General features: G+C 41.9%; 1 protein-coding gene across 12 annotated transcripts in view; it reads left to right on the top strand.

Moving 5' to 3' along the window:
* DGKI (diacylglycerol kinase iota) overlaps positions 1-16,748 on the top strand; it is a 449,436-nt gene that overhangs the window by 222,506 nt on the left and 210,182 nt on the right. For 5 of the 12 annotated variants that reach the window (XM_019452873.2, XM_019452870.2, XM_019452868.2 and 2 more), the window contains 3 exons: positions 5,720-5,842; positions 6,110-6,184; positions 6,721-6,819. In XM_019452873.2, coding sequence (XP_019308418.2) covers positions 5,720-5,842; positions 6,110-6,184; positions 6,721-6,819 — 297 coding nt within the window. The remainder of the gene's footprint in view (positions 1-5,719; positions 5,843-6,109; positions 6,185-6,720; positions 6,820-16,748) is intronic. The other 7 variants (XM_019452874.2, XM_019452871.2, XM_019452877.2 and 4 more) reach the window with 3 other exon arrangements.

Raw genomic sequence — 16,748 nt, 5'->3', positions numbered from 1 at the left:
AATCCTACAAAACAGGGAGAGAACACAGAGTTTCATTATTAAAAACAGAAAGAAAAAGAGGGCAGTCATCAATGTGAAATTCTGAAGACGTTAAAAAATCATGGATTGAGAAAAGTCTTTGTGTTTTGGACTAGATCATTGATGACCATGAAACTATGGTTTGAGGGGTGCGGGTGGCAAGCTGTTAGCGATGGTGCGGAAGCAGGCAGTTTAAAGAGTTCATTGGGGACTTTGAGAAACAATTTAAAAAAGAATTTGGAAATTAGATGGAGGACAGCAGACAAAATGTTTTTCCTACTTATAGAATTCATGTATATTTTTTTCTGTATATTTCTATATTGGAAGATACTGCTTAAAAACAAGAAGATACTCTGAACTGAACGAAGTAGATATTTAAGTACATTCACGGATGCCACTATGTGCAGTGGGAGGCCCAGAGATGAATCAGATATTCACCTGATGTCCACAAAGAGTGGACATAGAAGAGTGAACTAAATCATTAGGCAGAGAATTTGTGGATTCTGGAAGAGGAATTCAGCTACACGTAAATCCTTAATGAAAAGAGTGGTCTCACATAATGGGAAGGCTTGCCTTTGTCATCGGTGTGCATCTTTTAGGAGGGATCCGCACAGAGTGGTGGCAAGAAGAGATCCCACAGGTTGGTGGAACTAGCTATGGTCTGTGAGAGGCCACACAGGGAGTGGAAGTGTGGCCTGAGGTGTAGGAACGAGGCGGAAACATGAAGCAGACTTGAACAATTTGGGTTCTGGGGATCATTGTAGGTTAAACAGAAAATGTTGTTTGTGCTTGGTTTTGGAGGATGTGAGGGACCTCACTGGGAAGAGGGATGAGGAAGGACAGTACAGGTTTATAGAACATACTGAGAAGAACAGTTAAGGTGGATCCCCAAATAAAGCCAGCTTTATTTGTGATGTTTATGTCTAAACAAATGACTCTAGAGAGGAAGAAACCAACTTTGAGTGTATAAAGGTCAGGAAAAGCAGGCTGCAAAGAGGTGGTTTTAAACCATGTATTTTCCTGATCTGTTAGAAGATGGCTGCTTCTGAGTAGATCGTCACTCTGTGACCAGCTGTGTGGAGCCTTGATGGTAAGGGGAGTGAGGGCTGGTCTGGGTGGTTTGCTGGGTTTCATCACCAAATTATTTGGAGGGACCTAGAAAATAAAAGATGATAGATTTTATTTTATTTTATTTTTTTAATTTTTTTTTTAACGTTTATTTTTGAGACAGAGAGAGACAGAGCATGAATGGGGGAGGGCCAGAGAGAGGGAGACACAGAATCTGAAACAGGCTCCAGGCTCCGAGCTGTCAGCACAGAGCCCAACGCGGGGCTCGAACTCACGGACCGCGAGATCATGACCTGAGCCGAAGTCGGCCGCCCAACCGACTGAGCCACTCAGGCGCCCCAAAGATGATAGATTTTAGATGACAGTAAAGAATTAAAAGAAAACCAAATTTTAAGAACCAAGCACAAATCTGTTCATGCATTTAATGAAGTCAACGTTACAGTTCATGTTACAGATGTCAGGGCTTTTCCTCTCGACAGGAAGTGTTAGAGGATAATATTTTGATCAGATAAACAAATTAAAGATGTTGAACTACTAGTGCAAGCACTTGGAGCTGATGGAGAAAGACCTGGGTTACATGAATTTTTGCTGGGGTCAAGTTATAGGAGACCAGAGGTATGTGTTTTTAATAAATGGCATTGTTCGTATATAATACTTTAAAACTGGCCTTTCCTCATTAAGAATGATCTTGAGCAAAAGTCTATATTAATACATCTAGATTTAACTTCTTTTTAAACTGCTGTATGTATTTCATACCGTGAATATATTACAGTTTATTTAACCAACTCCCCACTGATGGATATTTGTACTGTTTCTAATGGCCTACTTACAAAAAATGCTGCAGTCAACTCCTTCCTAGCCTGTATGGGCTTTCTTCATGTTTCTTCATGTCCCTGTTCCTTATTGGATAATGCTGAAATGCTGGAGACTGAGACCCAGGATATGTAACAGCTATGACCAACTGTATCTATCAGAATTTCTTGGGCCATTTCCTTTGGTCAGTTCTAAAGGTTAGCCAACACTTGCTGTAATTTAACCAAACATGTCTGAGAAATGGCTGAGACCCTGTCCTTATCTTTTGGAATTAGTTTTCTTTATTTCTCTGCTTGCCTGTCCTCAGGACAACTCCTGTCCCAGTGTTACAGCTAGAACAGGGCAGAGTAAGAGCGCTCTCTAAAAGACCCGAGTCCATGCCTCTCCTGTAATCCATCAGAGTTTTGTCTGGTGTACAATGAGAGAAGGCTTCATTTGGGATGATGAAGTGTGAGATGTCTTCTGTTTAGATCTCTTGTTATAACCAGTCCTTTGTGATCTCATAACCTGGGAAAATCCCTGAAGAGTAATAACAGGTAGTTAAGTTTTATTCACAGTTGAGTGATTTACCCACAGGCATTTTTCAACAGCCCAAGAAGGAGTCCTAACTATGATAGAGACTTTGTTGGTAGGATTATTTCTGTAGCAAAATAATACTGCCTCAATACCTGGTTATTAAAAAAAAAAAAAAAACCTTTATTCTTAGGACTTGAACAAAAGAGTGGGCACATAACATAGAGTGGTAGATGCAGTTACAATCTGAAGAATGCAAAAATCCACATGAGGGTACAGCATTTCACCGTTTGGATGGTATTGAACTTGCTAAATGAAGCCTTTGTATCACTGAGTTAGCTGCCCTTGATGCCGGGGATGCTTTGTTTTTGAATGCAGTACATGCACCGCTGGTTTCTTGAATAACAGCACCAACAATTCGAAAATATAACTTCTTGGCATAATTTTTATGTTCTTGAAAAGCCTGCTATTTTAACTCTCACAACAAGACTGACCCAGGCAGGATGAGCAATGTCTTAGATTAGCAAGACGAGGTGACTTATCTTGTCATGGCTGAAACACAACCCAAATCTGCTTTCACATCCATCTGTTATGATACTTTCTAAAAGAAGTTCTATGTTGGGACTGAGATACATATATACACATGAACAGAAGGAAGCCTCAAGAATTTCAAGGTGTGCTGTGAAATTCCATACTGCTTATCTTTTGCTATTTGACTATCCATCGGGCTGTAAGCTTAACTCAGAGCTCACATAGAAGCATCCAGGTACTGTAAGTCAATCACTGTGCTTCATCTTGGCTCCCTTTTTGTTCTGTGAGATGAAGAGGACCTCACGTGCATTTGGCTCCATGAGGCCCAGAAGCATTTGTATTTGCTGCATCTGTGTTAAAAAGGCCATTGTGTATGTCTGTTCCCTATTAGAGTTGAGTTCCTTGCCTGCTCTGTTTTCAGACATCAAGTCTTTTGATGTGTTTTGCTAACTCTGTTTCCCAAACATGCTTGATCAGCAGAATCACCTGGAGAACTGTGATTTCTGTGATGAGGCAAGTTTGGGAAACAATCTTAGCCTGATCCATTAGACTTCTCTCTTAGAGTTTAGTTACTGACTCGTGCCAGGAACCAAGGCCTGTAGCGTGTTCCTGAAAGCACTTGGCTCCCTACCTTGCTCTGGGCGATAAATGAACTAAAACAACAAAGAAGCTAGGAGGCAAGCATTCACTTCCAGGGGATCCTTTCCAATATCAGGAAAGACTCAGTAAGTGCTGGGAATTACAATACTGATTCATGTCAACAATGATTCGAGTGCATACTCGGTGCCAGGCATTTGGGCTCAGTGCTGGGGATATACAGCTGTGAATGAGGCCACATTGATGGAGGTGCTTATCATGGGCTGACACCAAGCTAACTGCTTCACATACCTTTTTTCCTTTAAACTTCACAACTGTCCCATGAGGTAGGTATTATCATCTTCATTTTAAAAATTAAGAGACTGTCATTTCAAGAGCTTGACTTCCTTGGCCAAGGTCCTAGATCTCGTAACCGGAAGACCCAGAACTAACATCCAGCAGGTCAGATTCCACAGCTCATGCTCCTCATCCCATTGGTATTGTGCTTTAGTGCAGTATGTATGTCTCCTCACTTTTCCCTTTGACTTCAGAGGTTCTCAGCTCTGGCTACGCACTGGAGTTGCCTGGGGAGCTTTTGAAAAGTATGTTTGCCTGGGCTTCACCCCAAACAAAAGAGTATTTGGAGGGCCACGTGTCAGCATTTTTAAAAGAACCCTGGATGAGGCCAACGTGTGTGATTGGTTGAGAACCACGCAGTATCATTAATTGCCATCCTAACAGTCTCTAGGATTCTTCTTGGGACATTTGGCCAATTAAGTGTTTAAAATTTCCAGATGGTTTTTTCCAGATGGTTTTTCTTGCCTTTTTAAACAAAGTAGTTAAAATATGGGAAAGACTTTAATAATGCGAAAGTTTTTCCAAAGTGGAACGTGATAGTAGACCCATTTAAAGAGGAATTCAGAAACTTGGAGATCTTTTTGCAGGAGAAGTATAGTCTACAGTGAGTGGTGAGAAATGACCTTTGGTCTAAAGCACCCATGAACTTCTGGATCTCTCTCCTCTGGTGAGACTCAGAGCCTGAAAACTCTTTTAATCTGATGGGGGAAGAAAACTTTGGGACAAATGGTGCTTCAAGAAAATTTCCTTCATTCTCGACGAGCTCCAGCTACAGAGCAGCGTGTTTTTGTTTTTGTTTTTTTATGGTCCATATGAAAGTAAAATAAAAGTTAAATAGTTTCATTCTTGCTAATTCAAATGTGTTAATATGTGTACTCTAGAGTAAGGTTTATTTTGAATGCTCTAAGAAAAGAAATACCCCGCAAAGTAAAAAAGTAGGTCTCTAAGTTTCTTGAAGCTGTTTGAGAATCTTTAACTGCTCAAGCAATGCATGTGTGTATGCTCATATAAACTTTTAAGTTAAGAATTCTGTGTTTCAGGCTTTCAACATTTGTTAAACATCTATGATGTGATAGTAACATCTTGCCTTTGTGAAGATGGCAATCTAGTTAATTACTGACTCTCCACTAATTAAACCAGTGAGTTGTGACTGTCCCCTAAGAGAGGTTCTTCGCGAAGCATCTGTATCATATATTAAGAGTTAGTTGAAGTAATCAGAAAGTTGTGGTCCGTATAATTCCTAGAAAGAGAAAAACAGGGAAAGTAAATTTGGGGGTCACTGTATTTCAACAAGTTGGAGGCACTTCTATGAGAAGGACAAATCAAGGCTACCAGGGGAGGGAAGACATTTTTTTTTTTTTTTTTATTTTTTAATGTTTATTTATTTTTGAGAGAGAGAGAGACAGAGCATGAGCGGGGAGGAGCAGAGAGAGAGGGAGACACAGAATCTGAAACAGGCTCCAGGCTCTGAGCTGTCAGCACAGAGCCCGACACGGGGCTCAAACTCACGGACCGTGAGATCATGACCTGAGCTAAAGCTGGACGCTCAACTGACTGAGCCACCCAGGCACCCCAAGACATTTTAAACCAATAGGTCTTTAGAGAAAGAGAGCACTGACTGTCACTCTAGTAATAGAAGTAACTTACGGTGAGTCTTATCTCTGCATTTTAAAACTTAGCCATCAGTGCTGATAGGATAGTTGAATCATAATGTTCCCTTAGGGTTCAATCACTGTATGACTATTACTAGAAAGGTCATTACCAAAAAAAGTAAACAGAAAAAAAAAAAAAAAGAAAATAGAAAAACATGAAAAATGGCCTCCTTTTTTACATTTCCACATAGGTGATCTCCATACCAGGAGATGAACTTGAACTTGGTTGGGCGGGAGACGGACCTGGTTGGGCGGGAGACTGGAGCCCCTCAGAGAATTTGGGATTCTTCCATTTTTACTGGGAGGGTTGGCAGGTATAACATGTGTTGTTATGTGAGTCCATGAGAGCCTCCAGGGTTCTAACTCCCTGCCTCTCCGTGTGGTGGGGAGTCAGTCGCTCACTCTGAAGCACTCGACTGGTTTCTGTCTGTGGCTTACCCATGAACAGTGGCTTGGAAGTGTCAAAGCATGAGAAGCATGCGTGGAACAGCATGTGCTGCCCTCACCTTCTACATGGTTCTGCATGGGAAGCTCCTGGGCTGTCTGCCTCTGGGCTCAGGTGTTTCTTTCTTTCCCTACAGAACTCGCTGAAGGCTTCAAATCGGAAGAAGAAGAGAACAAGCTTTAAAAGAAAAGCCAGTAAAAGAGGAACTGAAGTAAGTGTTTCAGGACTATGTCGCGGTGAACTACATCCTCCTTACTGTAGCCACCCCTGTCCGATGTGATCTGGCCCAAGCTTATTTTTCTGATAAGTTTTCTACCCTTCTTCCCTCCTTCTCTACCCTGTGACCACATTGGAATCCTCTCTGTTTCTTTAAGATGTCTCCCTCTCTATAACCTCCTGCTGCTTCAGAATCAGAGCGTTTGCACTTGTCCATGGAAGTGTCATCCCAAAGATGATGAAGATAAAGATGAAGAGCTAACATTTCTAGAATGCTCAGAGTGTACAGAGTCAAATCAGAAGCATGCTTACTTCCCAAGGGAAAATTATAGCTTGAGATCCTTTTTCTAAGCTTTATATGGACTGTCTTTTTTAGAGTAAGCCGTGTAAAACAAGATGTAGCTTTTTTTATTTTGGAGGAGCAAGGGTTAGGGCCGGTGGGGGTTCTGGTAATTACTCCCTTCCGTTGCTTCCAGGCCACTTGTCTGAGTCATGGATGGATGTCTCAATAGTGTTGCTTTCTTCCTTCAGCAGGAAAACAAAGGTCGACCTTTTGTGATAAAACCTATCTCTTCTCCTCTCATGAAGCCCTTGCTTGTGTTTGTGAACCCCAAGAGCGGAGGCAACCAGGTGAGTCGTTTTCATGAGTTTAACTTGAAAATAGTTCTCTTGAAAATAGTTCTCCATAATTTCTGCTTCTGTTTCCTTTAGGTGTGCATTAGATTTTGTATTTGGGATTTTTCTTGTTTCTTGAGATAGGCCTGGATTGCAATGTATTTTCCTCTCAGGACTGCTTTCGCTGAATCCCATAGTGTTTAAATGTCCATCAACTGATGAATGGATAAAGAAATTGTGGTTTATATACACAATGGAATACTACATGGCAATGAGAAAGAATGAAATATGGCCTTTTGTAGCAACATGGATGGAACTGGAGAGTGTTATGCTAAGTGAAATAAGTCATACAGAGAAGGACAGATTCCAGATGTTTTCACTCCTATGTGGATCCTGAGAAACTTAACAGAAGACCATGGGGGAGGGGAAGGGGGGAAATAAAGTTAGAGAGGGAGGGAGCCAAACCATAAGAGACTCTTAAAAACTGAGAATAGGGGCGCCTGGGTGGCTCAGTCGGTTGAGCGGCCGACTTGGGCTTAGGTCACGATCTCGCGGTCCGTGAGTTCGAGCCCCGCGTCGGGCTCTGTGCTGACAGCTCGGAGCCTGGAGCCTGTTTCAGATTCTGTGTCTCCCTCTCTCTGACCCTCCCCCCTTCATGCTCTGTCTCTCTCTGTCTCACAAATAAATAAACATTAAAAAAAAATAAAAAAAAAAACCTGAGAATAAACTGAGAGTTGATGGGGAGTGGGAGGGAGAGGAGGGTGGGTGAGGGGGACTGAGGAGGGCACCTGTTGGGATGAGCATTGGGTGTTATATGGAAACCCATTTGACAATAAACTTCATATTTAAAAAAAAAGAAAATAGTTCTCAACACCAATTTAAAACAGTACCACCTAGGACAAGCAATGGAAGACAACCAGTTTCTCAGGGACATGGTGACTGTTGCTGCAGTAGGGGACAGCCATCCATGTTTCCGGGTTAGGCAAAACCTAGAGGTTCTATGATTTATCCCTCAGCTTCCACTATACCAGAGATGTACCAGAAGCCTAACTGCTCACATCTCCCTTACAGATTTTTAAAAAAGGTCATCCCCAAATCTCTTAGTTAATATGTTTCAGAATTTCTTAACTCTTATAGTTAGGAAACTCTTAACGAACTTCTCTTTATTGCTTCTCGTTGTAGGTTAGACCTGACCACTTTTGTCCCTCTCCTCAGAGGAGAGTGAGAACAGTGAATCACTCATCATTCCCAATGATCATTAACAACAAATGCCACCAATACTATCAAAAATATCACCACCTAAAGGTTTCATTTGGTCTCTGCCCAAATCTTGTAGCATAATTAATAACAACCTCATTCGAGGATAAATAAGTAGCCCAAGAACACTTATGTGTAATGATATACCTGAAGTAACACAGATCTTTAGAGGACAAAATTTGTTCTGGAATCTAGGCTTTTGTCTCCTCATATACTTCTCTACCTCCTCTGAGGCTTCTTATCAAGACTCTTCACTGGCTTTGATTTTTTTTCTATTTTCATGTGAGATTGGATGGTAAAATATTTTCTCTGTCCACTAAGTGCACATTTTACATTTTGAGGTGAGAACCCTTGAAGTTTCACACTTAAAAAGTAAAGATTTGAAACTGTTTGGTTACCCCACATAAGGAGGGGAATCATATAATTAGGGTTGACCCAACAGTCCAGAATGATGTTCTTACTACTAGGGATATTGGGCATTTTCCAGAATGGATTAATTATAATAAAGCTTCTCTTATGAGAGCTTGTGATATAAAGACAATATTTTTTCTCCCTTTCTTTCTTTCCTTTAAAATTCTTGATAACTTGTTCTGTTAAAAATCTTTGAACATTGTGGACAACAGGGCAATGGGTTATAAGCAGATACCTAATTTCAGCATCCTGCTTTTTTAAGTTGGTGAGTGATGATCTTCATACGGTAATGACCCTAAGACTGGATCTAATCACTGGAGGAGATTTTCAGGAGTGAAAATAGCCTCATGAGGGTTGGGGGTTTGTTTGGGGACCATAGAACAGAGCAAAGCTAATGTAATGGACTCTGTGATTTGGGCCACTTGAATACCACATGCTAATTTCCAATATATTTTTCCATGAGATTCATTCTAGAAGATGTACTCCTTAAACCATACGTCTTTTTCCTAGGGCATTTAGAAACTTGCAGGTGATCCTGCCTTTCAGGAGCAGACAGTTCAGTAAAGGTAGAGCCCATTCCTGTTGGAATCTCTGTATAAATTGGTAATGCCACGGAGTTCAGAGATGATCTGATGTTGCTACCTATTTCACTAAATAGAAAACAGCTCAAGAGAGCTTAAGTAAATTTTCTAAGGACATCTTGTTAATGACACCAAAAGGGCAAATGGGAAAAATAATTCAAGCAACATTAACAATATATGAGTTCTAAATTGAGTGGATCAAACTGAGAGTGCTCTGGAATTTCAGAGGCAAACAGTGACTTGGGAGTGGTAAGGAAATGGTGCCACTGAAGTAGCTGAATTAAAGATGGACTACTTAGTTGTGCAGAGAGAGAAAGCTGGAGTAATGCCTCTTGCCTTCTCTCTTGGTGGCAAATTCCTGTTCATCCTTTAAGGGTTGGTAGCACTTTTCTGAACCATTTCTCAAAATTAATCACCCTGTCCACCGTGCTCCCTTAACCCTCAGAACAAACTTGTATTTTGTGAATTGAAACATAAGTGTTCTGTTAAGATACAGGCTCTCTACTGCCCAGGGCTGTACCTTCCAACCTCTGATTTCTAGTATGTGGCATATAGAAGTGAACAAATAGTTGTATAACAAGCAACCAGCGTTCTACAGAAGATTATCAGGACAGTGGCTTTATTACTGATGAGTATTCAGGAAGGGGAAGAATTATTTCGGAAAAAAAGTTATGACGTGTTTGAGGAGCTACAAGGGACAGCGACATATTCAAATAAAAAAATGCCCAGTTTAATTAGAGACAAAAGACTGAAGTGATTTGCTCTCATTTTGTGCTTTTTGGCTTATGAGGTTACTTCTAGACAATCTAGGATTCTCAGAAGTATGGCTAACCAAATCAGAATGAATGTTGAATAACTTGACATTTCTACATACTTTCTCCATAAAGTAGAATTCCGTACTAAGCCTAATCACTGTAAAGAGCATTGTTTCTAAGTGCAGTGTGACATGTTGAGAAAGCTTTAAAGAAATCCAAATCCCTACGGGCAATCGGAATCATTCAAACTGATCTCCGTCTTCAGTCTTAGGAAGGCACAGCTGAATCCTCAGTTGTAGTGAGTAGGGAAGGGCCACGGTCGGAGATGATCCACCTCCCCCGTTAGGGCTAGCCTCTTCCTATGCTGTGGCTGTCCTGTGCCTTCACATCGCCGATGAGGGTAGATTCAGCCATGTAATGGGGAGTCAGCAGGTGAATAGTGAAGCAGTTTCTCATTTCTCGGCTCCCTTGAATCTTGTTTCCTCCATCATTTTGCCCTCCCCCACCCACCACCTTAGTTGAGACTAAAAGGTCAAAAGAGAACTGAGGGTGGCAGTGAAAACAGGGCATGTGGACCCCAGGCAGGTGGCCCTAAGATTCTGCTTTTCTAAGAGGCTCTCAGGCGGGTGTTACTGCTACTCAGAGACCACACTCTGATTAGCCAGGGTTACTGCAATCAATGGAGAAATAGTTCATTGTTGTTGTTAAATCCTGTTTTGTTTTGTTTTGTTTTTTGCCTTTTAATAACTGATTTATTTTGCTTATCATTTTGTAGATATAAAGCACTCCATCTCGGAAGCTTAGGCTTCAAACCTTTATTTAAATTTGCTTGGGCGGCAAAATTTAGTTTCTCTTAAGTAAATAACTAGACTGTATCGCCATCTTCTGGCAAGAAAGATGCCTACAGCTTTTACAATTTCTGTATTTTTTGTGTGTACAGAAATTCGCCCAACACTTTGCAGGAATATATTGAGATGAACACATTTGATACTGCTTCCATGACCTTTTGAAACAATAATTTGTTTTAAACAGATATTTTATAATAATTGTTTTTCCAACACTTAAGGGTAGAGATGATTCTGGGTGTTTTGAAAGTTTTTGAGATCGGCAGCACTATCGTGGGTCGGATCTGAATCATTCGGGGAAACAGGAACTGGAATCAGGGACCCCTGCATTATGTTTGAGTGTCTCCTGTGGAGCAGACGTAATACCTGGGAGATAGAGTTTTACCCCGGCAAGTCCCCTCCTCTGTGTGGAAACTTGAGGACTCAAGCCATAGGCCCTCCCTTATACTCACCTCTGCTATAACTTTAGAAGTTAGTGTTTGTCTTGGGTGTCCCTGACTCATTAACATCTTTTTTCTGAGTCTTACAGACATTTCTGACGTCTCCTGATGTCATTTCACACAGTGTCTCCTGCAGGCTCCATCTCAGGACTTCATTTCCATTGACTTAGGTTACAGGTTCAGGGTTAAACAGGTATTCTGACCACTAGAGTGATTCCACCTAGTCAATCCTGTGACGGTCAAGGGCATCCGGACCCTGGCTTCTCACACTGTTGAGCGTGAAATCCCAGGTTGAGGGGTGGCATGAGTTGAATACCTGACTTGGATTCCCAGGGACCTTATCAGTAGGTGACAAGAGGAAAGGGGTATCCAGTTGGTGGACAGGCTCATGCTGAGCACACACCATCATCTCAGGATAGGCCGCCTCAGTCCAGGGTCATCCCCACCCCCAGGTCAGGCTCAAGTCAACCATGGTGGGAGAAGGAGACAAAAAGGCAATAACCTCAAATGTTTGAGTCCCCAAACTTTCTAAATACTTGGCCAAACAACCTTAATTATTTTCTGTGATGTTCAACCTGGGGATAAATCAAGAACCATGATGTCTAGATAAAATTTAGGCTCCTAATGCTTAGAATAGGCTGGGAGGTGGGCAGAAGGGTAGGCAGTAGATGTTCTTCTTGTCAAGCCAGCCTCAACAGATGGAATTAAAACAACTAAACAGTAAATCTGTAGGAAGTCCCTTTTCTAAGTTACAGTACTGGTGGGAGTGTGGGGGTAGCTGTCTTGGTCTACCCAGGCTGCTATAACTGAATCCCATAGACTAGGTGGCTTAAATAACAGGAATTCCTTTCTTAAACGTTTCTCGGGGCTGGAAGTCTATGATTAAGGCATCAGCAGATACTGTGGCTGGTGAGTTCCACTTCCTGGTTGGGAGGGCCATCCTCTCGCTGTGTCCTCTTGCTGTATCTTCATGTGGCAGAAGCGATGAGGGACCTCTTTGGGGTCTCTTTTATCAGGGGGCTAATCCCATTCATGAGGGCTATGCTTCCCCAAGGCCCCACCTCCTTTGCTATGGGTAGGGCCCCCCTGGATGTCTACGTTCTTAGTCAAGGTGTGAGTGGTTCCCCGGACTAAAACATTTCTGTGACTCTTCTTGCCTATAAAATAAAGCCCAAGCCCCTTAGCAACTTAATCTACAAACTCACTTGGGCAGTTTCATCTCCCAGCACTCCTGCCTCATGGTGCAGAGACTGAACAGAATGGAGTGTCCCCATGGCATGTCTTGTGTTTTGTATGTCATGTGCTTTCACTGTTCTCTTCCCCACATACAGAGAAATGGTTAACTTGTCTTCCAAGAAACGGTTCAGATATCATATATAGATGCCTTCATCTAATCCCCAGATTTGGTCTTAAGAGTATCTGCTCTGGCCGCTCCTACTTCTCAGTAGGCATCTCTCCCGTAGCATTCGCCGTCTTCAGTGGACTGATTTCTTCTGCATCTGTCTCCTTCTGAGCCTCCTGAGCATACACATGTGCCCAGAGGAGGAGCCTAATATGTTTAAATAAACCAGGTATTCTTTTGGGATTGTTGGAAGCCAGTTTGAAATAATGATGTCTGAATCTCTCTTTTCTGCTAGCTTTTATTGTCCTCAGGACTTTCTGGGCAGCTTTTGCCGTGATCTAGATACTACCTCTGTGACATAAACCAAGGCATGCTTACTTAGTAAGCTACCAGACTGTTGCGGGCTACAGGACAGTTTTGGTGCTTCTGTTTGAGCTGATTCGTTCTGAATGGGCCCTCCATACCACTAAGTCATTATCATATTTTTTTTTATGAATAACACATAGAACTTCCTCTGGGGGGCAAGATCTCTGTTTTGTCCATTTCTCTCTCTCTTCTCACCTAAGACTGTACCTGGCACCTAGTAGGTGAGTAGATGAAACCTGTTTATTTCCCTCTAGAACAGTCTGCCTATTTTCTGGGAAGTTGTTTTCTCCTGTCCCAGCCTGTTCCCCAATGCCTGGAGCCAGAAGGAACAGACTCATCACTCCATTGGAGATACCCAGTCTCCCAATATCTTAGCAGGCGCTGTAGTCGATGAGGAGGTATGCCTACAACCATGTGTCTGAGGACCTCCCACCATGGGTTGCAATTGACGTTCAAGCGATTTTTTTCATTTAGAGAGATGTATAATACTCTTGCAGAAAGTTGCAGCTTTTTTCAAGAATAAAACAAAAGAAACAAACCAAAACCCCTGAGTAACCAGTATCTGAGGCTTACAAGGGCCCAAGCCTAAAAGTTGTAGCCCATGAACCCTCTACCTCCTTCCCCGCTTACTAATTGTATGACGTTAATGTGACGTAATAGAGGACTCTGTGTTCACTGTTGGCACACATTGTGTCTTTCTTTCCTCCTAGATTTTGATGAACTTTAGGGCAGTTTTGTGTTTATCTTTGTAGTCCTGGGGTTTAACTTAGTGGCTTGCTCTTTCCATGCTATAGCAGGAGTGAAAGCTAGGAGGAAAGGCAGGTATATGGGGAGAGTGGGGGGAAGGGCCGGAAGAACAAACTGGCAGAATAGGCTACCAAAAAAGAAACAAATGTTGCAGCTTTTGCATTTGTCATGTTGGGTCTCAGGACTGGGAGCCTGTTTGGGACTCCTTAGTGAATGGCAGTTGTGTCAATGACTGGTAGGTTTAATCCTGTCAGTGAGAGAGAAATTACCCCTTTCCTGGTGAATTAGCATTTGTCAAACCATTCAGTTCTATTGAATAAATTACCTAAACCTGAAAGTAGCTCATCCCAGAGGTAACCGCTGAGTGAACAGAAGGGACTTAGATGTGTTAGACCTTTTCTGTCTCCGCCCACCACGGCTGATTTAAAACAATGCAGCCCTTTTCAGACCCTTACCGTTTTCGCTAAGGAATGTATTTTAGAAAGACTACTTTTAAAAGAAGTAATTGTATCACACCTGAATGTAAACTCTGAAAGGGTAGCCGTGTATGGTTATGCACCTCATCACTACCCAGCACCAGAGCACGGTCTTGTGATAGGCTGTGCTATCGACGGCGCCTCCTAGAGGTGTTCAGTGCAAAACTCGCCAGCCTCGATTCCCCTTCCTCAAAAGGATAAATGTAGATAAGCAGGTGTCCCCATGAACAGACTGACAATGAGCAAAAACAAGACTGTGTGGTCACTCAAACCTTTCAGAGAAGTCTAGTCGAAGACAAACCACATCTCAGTGCCTTTTGTTTTATTTGTGGAGGGTGTTCATTACCTGGCATTGTATGCATAATAGAAGCGACATTAGCCAGAAGTGGAAAAGAGTAATTAACATTAACCGGTCCTATCGCTCTAGGAATTTAAAACTGAAAAATTAATTTTCTAGCAAGTCAGTGGAAATTGTTTATAAATTGGTCATTAAAATGACTCTGGTGTTACCTATTAAACATAAAAGATTGCTCAAGATAATCCCCAGCTGACGTGCTAGCAAGGCCCAGCATGGGAAGAGAGAGAACAATTCGGTGTTTAGTTAGTATTTTGTATCTCAATCAGTTTCTGAATTTTATGGGAAGCAAAATGTGTCCTTTGGTGAAAGTGAAGGATCAGTTGTGACAATTAAGGATAGAATGTGATTCCTAAATTTATAGCAAGCACATGATAAAGCAGAACTTCTAAATTACAGGTTTGGATGAAATGTAGAACAAAAGACCTGCATTGGCCTCTGTAACAACTGGCATAACAATGTGATAATTATAAGCTATACTTTAGCCCTCACACCCTCAAGTGCAATTTAATGAATAGATTAACAAGGAGCAACAAAGAAAGGGACTAACCTTTATGAAGGCTATTTTGTGCCACATACTGTGTTAGATCCATAACTATTACTGATTCATTTAATTCTCATTATCCCCCAGGAAAGGAGCTGTTGCCCTTCTATTTAATATGCTGGATTTCTGCAGGATTTTAAATGCTTATGCTCACCTAATGAGAACATCCAAGTTATTACAGATGCAAATACCATACTATTTCTGCTAAACTAGAATGACTCTCAAATACAGCATAGTAGGTGTACAAACTTGGGAATATTTTAAGGAAGAGCAATCTTGATATCTAATAAAGGAACTGTAATTATAGGCAAGAAGCACTGCCCAAATGATGAAATGTTATTTGCTCTGGCTGGTAATGACCTAAAATGAGGCACCCTACTAGGTTTTCAAGCTCTTTTGATGCTGCTTAATAAAAAACTTTCATTTTTTTCTTTGCTCAATGCACTATTAAGAAATGATCTCCTTAGGGGCACCTGGGTCGCTCAGTAAGTTGAGTATCAGACTCTGGATTTCAGCTCAGGTCATGATTCCGGGATCTTGGGATAGAGCCCCCATCTAGCTCCACACTGAGCATGGAGCCTGCTTGGGATTCATTCATTCTCTCTCTCTCTCTCTTCCTCTCTCTCTCTCTCCCTCCTACCCTCCCCCTCCCTCTGCCCCTCTCCCATGTGCGCTCTCTCTCTCTCTTCCTTCCTCTCTCCCTCCCTCCTACCCTCCCCCTCCCTCTGCCCCTCTCCCATGTGCTCTCTCTCTCTCTCTTTCTCTCTTAAAAAAAAAGGTCTCTGGAACTGCCTTATCTTTTCCATGGTGATCTGTTCTATAAATGTCAATTATAAATTATTTAAATCAGTCAAAAATGTTCATGTGAGAACCGTTGGACTTAGGTAGGGACACAGAAATGGGAACACATCAAAGTAAGATATAACTAAGGAAGTTAAATATATATATCTATCTCCTAAATAATAGGAGCCTCTGTTCTTTTGTTTCAGTTTAGAAAAATCATTTCAATAAAATCATACTTTGCACACACTGACTATATTCACATTATGCAAAGATAAAAGTAAGCTGTGCAATGAAGTAAAAATTAATGTTAAATTACATGGACTGACAAATAATTTCCCTACATGGATTTAAAAAAAAATTTTTTTTAATGTTTTTATTTATTTTTGAGACAGAGAGATAGAGCATGAACGGGGGAGGGGCAGAGAGAGAGAGACACACAGAATCGGAAGCAGGCTCCAGGCTCTGAGCCATCAGCCCAGAGCCCGACGCGGGGCTCGAACTCACGGACCGCGAGATCGTGACCCGAGCTGAAGTCGGACGCTTAACCGACTGAGCCACCCAGGCGCCCCCTCCATGGATTTTTATGTTGAGTGATGGTAACACCAGTAGATACCATTCATTACACACTTAATCGATGTGCCCCTCAAATGTTACTGCATTTAATCCTTGCAACAAGTCTGTGAACTAGGCATTCTTGTCTCCACATTAAAGAGAAGGAAGCTGGGGTTCCCCGGGCGTCCAGTTCTTGATTTTGGATCAGGTCATGATCTCATGGGTGTGAGACACAGCCAAAGGTCAGGGTCTACGCCGAGAGGGCTGAGCCTGCTGGGGATTCTCTCTCTCCCTCTCTTTCTGTCCCTCTCCTGTGCATAGGTGCGCTCTCTCTCACTCTCAAAATAAAAAACTTAAAAAAAAAAAAACCAACCTCATAAAAAGAAGGCAGCTAAGCTTAATGAAATTGAGGAACTTGGCCAGAGTAACACAGGTTGGATAAAAACCTCACTTGGACATTCAACCTACATATTGGTGGCCAAAGCCCCTG

Source organism: Panthera pardus, unplaced genomic scaffold (genome assembly GCF_024362965.1).
Source record: "Panthera pardus isolate Hobbes unplaced genomic scaffold, ASM2436296v1 HiC_scaffold_8, whole genome shotgun sequence".
Lineage (NCBI taxonomy): Eukaryota > Metazoa > Chordata > Mammalia > Carnivora > Felidae > Panthera > Panthera pardus.
The sequence above is the reverse complement of the archived record's forward strand: the minus strand, read 5'-3'. Positions and strand labels throughout refer to the sequence as shown.